Source organism: Fukomys damarensis, unplaced genomic scaffold (assembly GCF_012274545.1).
Source record: "Fukomys damarensis isolate Sample0158 unplaced genomic scaffold, DMR_v1.0_HiC HiC_scaffold_20, whole genome shotgun sequence".
NCBI classification, from domain to species: Eukaryota; Metazoa; Chordata; class Mammalia; order Rodentia; family Bathyergidae; genus Fukomys; species Fukomys damarensis.
This window is the reverse complement of record NW_022900932.1, coordinates 17,224,337-17,230,336: the sequence shown is the minus strand read 5'-3', so window position 1 is coordinate 17,230,336 and position 6,000 is coordinate 17,224,337. Positions and strand designations below refer to the sequence as shown.

Here is a 6,000-nt window from a genome sequence, read left to right as displayed (position 1 = left end):
TGGTACCAGGGATCAAATTTGGGACCTTGCGCTTGCAAAGCAGGTGGCGGAACCACTGAGCTAAATCCCTGGCCCTGACAAGGTGTCTTCTTGAGGCTCCTTATGACTGTGTGATTTTGGGTTACTTGGTAAATCCTCTTTATACACCAGTGTTGTTTTCCTGCCTCTTTCCTGGTTTCCTATATGTTGCCTTCCATATACTATTTTTATGTCTGGGACTTTTTAATCCTTGAAGGAAATTATCTGTGTTTGGCAGCTACAGAGCTGACTTGTCACTTCCTATGTCCTGGGACAATGTGAAAGTGACCCAAATGTATGATCTTGTTGGGTATTCACTTGTTCTGTTCAAAGCAACTTCTGTGGCTGCATTTACTTTCCCCCTCTGGATTCCTTTAAAGGTAATTAACTATTATTTGTTTGTTTGACTCCTCAAAAACGTTCTAACATGAGAATTATACTTGAGATTAATTTTGGAATTAAGTGTATAAATATGAATGCTACTTGTTTTCTTGATATATTTCCCTGGAAACCCTTTGCTAGTGGAGCAGGTCCCTTTCATTTGTCACAGGGTGGCTTGGGCCGAGTGGTGCTAGAGTCTGAGATCCCTGTTGTGGACCTTGGTTCATCTGGCTCCTGGAGAGTACGCCATGTTCTTTCCCCACTCAGGGAAGCTTTGGTTACTAAACCAACTGAAGCTCCATTTCCCAAGTCTGGCTGCTCCTACTAACACTGTCCCTGTTTCTCATCCTTCCTGCCATCGACAAAGCCGGGTATCCCAGCGGCTGAGGTGGGTATAGGAGTTGTAGCTGAGGCAGATGCGGCCGATGCTGTTGGGTTCCCTGTCCCCTCTGACATGGAAGACGATTACGAACCTGAGCTGCTGTTAATGCCATCCAATCAGCCGGTCAACCAGCCCATTCTGGCCGCGGCTCAGTCCTTGCATCGGGAAGCTACCAAGTGGTCTAGTAAGGTACTGATTAGCACCCCCAGTTGGGGATGCTCCAAATGCATCTGGCCATGTGCAGCCTTGACACATTGCATCACTCATGATCTGTGCGGGTCCTGTGAGTCTGAGCAGGGAGGGTGTCTGTCTGTCTGCACCTTGTTGTTAGGACTGGCTTCACAAGTTTGATAGGTCTGCTAATGCTAGATTAATTGGGTTGCATTTATGTTTGAGGGATAAAGAGAAATGGGGTCCTTTTCTGAAAGGATTCCTTTTCTTACCAATATTGTGGCCATTGTTGGAACTTTAAACCCCTTGGTAAGCTGTGGATGCATCTCTCACTGACGTCTAGGTCAGGAGCCATGGTAGACTATTAAGAGGTCCCCTGGCCTGACCATTGAGCTTTGCTTGGCCTCCACTGACCTCTCACTGATGGCTTAGGCAGAGTTGATGAGGTGAGAAACAGCTTCCGAGGTGGGAGTCTCCAGGGAGGACTGCTTGCTGCCCTGCACTTGGCTGTGTGGTAGGTACTGGCCACAGGGAAGAGGCTTCACTGAATGCTTGTTCAGGTGTCTCTGTGGGAGGCAGTTGGAGTGGGAAACCCAGTGCTTAAGGCCACAGGGTAGGCAGCAGCAGAGCTTTGGCCTTGGGGGGCTGAACCAATGTTAGTTTGGGGAGAAGAGTGCGGGAATGATCACTTATTTCCCCTTTGAATGTGGCATGTTACAAGAATAGAGTGATGGGTAGTAACTAACCTTGTTGCAGAACGCTGTCTTCTAACCGAAGTCATGAAATCCTGAATGATCCTAGGTCTACACTGGAAGAGGGCTTCACCTAACACACCCCTCACCTCAGGCTTCTTCCCATACCTGTGTTCCCTCCAGTCTCAATTCATTGCCTTTGACATCACACACCTTCCAGCATAAACGACCGGCTGCTTCATGGTGCCTGTGGAGTTCCCTCACAGAGCGCCCTGTGGTGGATGGCTTGTGTACGCCTCACTGCACTGGATAGAAACTGAAAAGCATGAGGGGAAAAATGAGTGGGGCCTGGCCTTTTAGGTAGTCCTAAACATTGCAGTTGCTATCATTTTAGGGTACTATGGGCATAAAATAAGTTACTTGTTTGTGTATTTCTGTATTATGACCCATGCGAGTTTTGGTGAACCAAGTGCCAATCTAAGATAAACTACCATTAGAGCGGAGGTTCCGTTTATAGCCTGACTTGTGATTTTTATTTTTCTCATTCCTCCCCCTGCATTCTCTTAGCTAAAGTTTCCTTTAACTGGGAAGTCTCACTTAGATGAGGGGACTGTAGAATTGATTCATGACCTTTTTACACGTGAAAAATTAAAATAACATGTTCTTTCAGGCTGACAGGACAAACAAGAGGCAGTAAAGGGAGGGCTGGTATCTAGATCAGAAACTGTCTCTCCCCCCTTTTTCTCAGGCTAAGAATAGTTTCTTGGGATTTTAAATCCTAGAGAGTCCTTGGCTGCTATTTGCAACAAGGTTAAGGATAAAGAGGAAGATTTCAGCATCTGAAATGTCTCCTTTGTGGTCAGCCCTACTGCTTTCTCCCCTCTTACAGAAATGAAAATGCCTGTTTAACCAACTCCTCAGCCCTTTTATTGACACAATTAACCTGGAGATGCTGAAGCGCTTGTTCAGTGTTGTGCTCAGAGTGCACATGCTACTGTTGCAGATTAATATCCAGGTCTTCCTTTTTTTCAGTCAGGAGATCCTCTGTCTCTGTCTCTGTGAGTGCTGGGGTGAATGCCCTGCCTCATTCTTTTTATTTTTCCATTGCTATCCCTAAAGAACAATCCTTCAATCTTTTTCTCACCCTTTCAGAGGGCTGCTAGAGCAGCAGGCTTCTCTCTTCTATTTTTCTGCATCCTCCCTTAACTTGGCCAGAGCGTGGGCACAGCTCACACCATCTCTTTGCTTCTCTCCAGGGCAATGACATCATTGCAGCAGCCAAGCGCATGGCTCTGCTGATGGCTGAAATGTCTCGGCTGGTGAGAGGTGGCAGTGGTACCAAGCGGGCACTCATCCAGTGTGCCAAGGACATCGCCAAGGCCTCAGATGAGGTGACTCGATTGGCCAAGGAGGTTGCCAAGCAGTGTACAGATAAGCGGATTAGAACCAACCTCTTACAGGTATGGTACTTGGAGAAAGGCTGTGTAGAGAGAGGGAAGGAGGGGAACGAGGGGGATGGAAGAGATTGAGCGGAAGGATTTGAGAAAGAAAAGCAGCAGAGAAACAACTGGGTACGTAGGGGAGGAATAGATATTTGGGAGAGAAAACAGCAAAAAGGGGACTCAGTTTATATTGTAATCACATGGAAGAATCTGAATGCTTCCATTTCTGGACAGAGGGACTGAATTGACCCGGGGGATAAATGAGCACATTTGTGCTGCTGATGAATGAGTGCTCTGTTTGCTAGCTCTGGTGATACCAATACCAGGTGGATATCCTGCCCTCAAGGAGCCTATAGGTATGGACATGCACTAACATAAACTTGCTCTTCAGGTGTGTGAGCGAATCCCAACTATCAGCACCCAACTGAAAATCCTGTCCACAGTGAAGGCCACCATGCTGGGCCGGACCAACATCAGTGACGAGGAGTCTGAGCAGGTATGTGCCTGCTGCTTTGGAGTTCTCGCCAGCAGTTTTCTGTGCTGTTTAATTTAATTCAGTCTTAGGGATGTATTACCTCTGGATCAAGTGTTCAATATGTTGGATGGACTCAAGAGTTGTGCTGTAGAAGGAGTCTGTGTGGGAGAGATGCATCAGAAACCTGGGACCAGAAGTGAAGCTCTTAGGCAATTTTCATCATTTTACAGAGTGGACACAAAGGTGTAGGGAGATTAAGCACCTGATGTAAGTGTGGCAGTCGAATCTGCTCAATTCTCTTCCTCCCTGGAATAGGTATGACTGTCTTGACCCTCCAGTGCCTGTTCATTCCCACCTGCTGTCTTTCTGGTTGCAAAGAAAGCCGACGTCCTGGCTCTGGGTGATTTTCAGCCTCAAGGGGACAAGTAGTGGCAGGAAATTCAGGGACAAAAGGTGGTGAAGGCTGTGCTAAGACTGAAATGGCAGCTCAGGAGGGGTGCTTCTCTCTCTTTTTTTTATTTTTTTGGTACCAGAGATCGAACTCGTGACCTTGCGCTTGCGAGGCAGGCGTTGCCACCACTGAGCTAAATCCCTAGCAGGAGGTGCTTCTGATTTTCTTTGGGTTTCTGACCAAGATAGAAATAAAAGGTGGTGGAGGATTCTCTTATGTGATGTCTCTTGCATGTACTTTAGCAACCACTTCTTAAGAGTTTGTGTTCTTTCTTTCCCTCCTGGAATTGTGGCCCAGGTTTTTCAGAAAACCCTCATGACCACTCCGTCCTTTCCTTATCCTCTTTGTGGTAGGCCTTCTCCTGGTAAAACGTTCATCTTTGTTGAGTGTCCAGACAAGACTTAGGGAATAGGTGTGAGGCACTGTGTCAGGACCTACACAAGTTAAGAAAATAAGGGGCACAATCTTTCCCCTTGAGGAACTCAGAGATAACTGGGAGACAAATTAGTTTTGATCTATAAACCAGGAGACAAAGGTTAGGGGCAATGTGGAGGAAACCAGGAGGTTGTTGTTGATACCTCATTGTAGTTCCCACCTGATCTCCTCTTCTCCAAGCCACGGGAACTGTTATCCCCAACTTCCATGTATTTTAAGTAGAGTTTGGGCACTAGACTGGACATGCAGTCTCTTCATCTAAAGTTGGGGAAAATGGGGAAGAAAGGATGAGACTCAGAGGCTCAGGTTGAATCACATAGTTAACCAACAAAAATACAGCCTGGTAATATAGCCTGTGTTCCATTAAATAAAGATAGAAAATGACAGTGTGAAAGAATGGAGCAAACAGAGGATTGCTTTTTAAGAGAGGGTCTTGCTATGTAGTCCAAGTGGGCTTGAACTTGTTCTGTAGCACAGACTGGCCTCAAACTTGTGATCCTCCTGCCTCAAACCTGTTGAGTGCTAATATTATAGATGTATGCACCATGCCTGGCTTTAGTCGTGAGTCTCAAATCCTGATTTTGTTGTGTGATCTTGGCTGACAAGTCTCCATACCTCTCTAAGCCTCAGTCCCTTTGTTGACAACTGAAAAGATGAACTGATCAGGAATTCTAGCCCAGTTATTTTCTCTCAGAACCTGTTAACTCTCTGAAATTTCATATACAAATTTTATGCCTGTGAACAATTTTTTGGAGAGAATCTACAGCCTTCATTAAGTCCTCAAAGGATCTATGTCTCAAAGATAACTTAAGAATTATTGGGCAGCCTGGGTATGGTTGGTGCACGCCTGTAATCCCAGCACTCAGGAGGCTGAGGCAGGAGGATTACCTTGAGTTTAAGGCCAGCCTGAATAACAAATGTGAGACCTTGTCTCAAAAAACAAAACAAGAAAAAACCCTCAACCAAAAAAAATTAATGGATCAAACAATCATTAATGCTAAGAATTCCTATGAGTAGAATACTAACAAGATTCTAGTCCTTTAACTTTGTGTGTTTGAAAGATTAACTTGGATAGTTTATAAGGTAGTAGATTTATAAGGTGGTAGGTTGCTCTGTAGGTTTGAATTTTTCTCATTAATATTTATAAAATGTCTCCTTTGTGCCAGGCACTGTCCTAAACACTGAAACAACAGTGGACAAAACTGATAAAAATTTCTGCCCTTATAGTATGAAGATAAATGAACACCACCCCCCCAGCAATCTAAGTAAAACATTATTACATCAATTAGTGATGATGTGCTGCTAGGCATGGTGGTGCACACCTATAATCCCAGCACTCACGAAGAAGACTGTCATCATTTCAAGGCTGGCTTGGGCTACACAGTGAGGTCCTGTCCCCAAAAACCAAAACCAAAAAACAATTAGCGATGATGAAGTCTATGGAGAAAAATGAAGGAAGAACTGGAGATGAGTAATGCTGAAGGTTGGAAATGTAGTTTCTGATTTGTAATAGTATGAAAAGGGCTGGACACGGAGGTGCACGTCTGTAATCC

The 6,000-nt window shown here is 45.2% G+C and overlaps 2 protein-coding genes across 4 annotated transcripts in view; one reads left to right on the top strand and one right to left on the bottom strand.

The window, feature by feature from the left end:
• The window catches only part of Ap3m1 (adaptor related protein complex 3 subunit mu 1), a 40,083-nt gene that overhangs the window by 7,727 nt on the left and 26,356 nt on the right, over window positions 1-6,000 (bottom strand). For 2 of the 3 annotated variants that reach the window (XM_033766514.1, XM_033766513.1), the window contains exon 10: window positions 3,577-4,705. The gene's annotated coding sequence lies outside the window, so the exon portion shown is untranslated. Of the gene's footprint in view, window positions 1-1,857; window positions 1,961-3,576; window positions 4,706-6,000 lie in introns of those variants that run through there. The other variant, XM_033766512.1, reaches the window with a different exon arrangement.
• Window positions 1-6,000, top strand: part of Vcl (vinculin) — a 107,111-nt gene that overhangs the window by 100,154 nt on the left and 957 nt on the right. Inside the window, exons 20-21 of the mRNA XM_033766330.1 lie at window positions 2,901-3,104; window positions 3,478-3,582. Coding sequence (XP_033622221.1) covers window positions 2,901-3,104; window positions 3,478-3,582 — 309 coding nt within the window. The remainder of the gene's footprint in view (window positions 1-2,900; window positions 3,105-3,477; window positions 3,583-6,000) is intronic.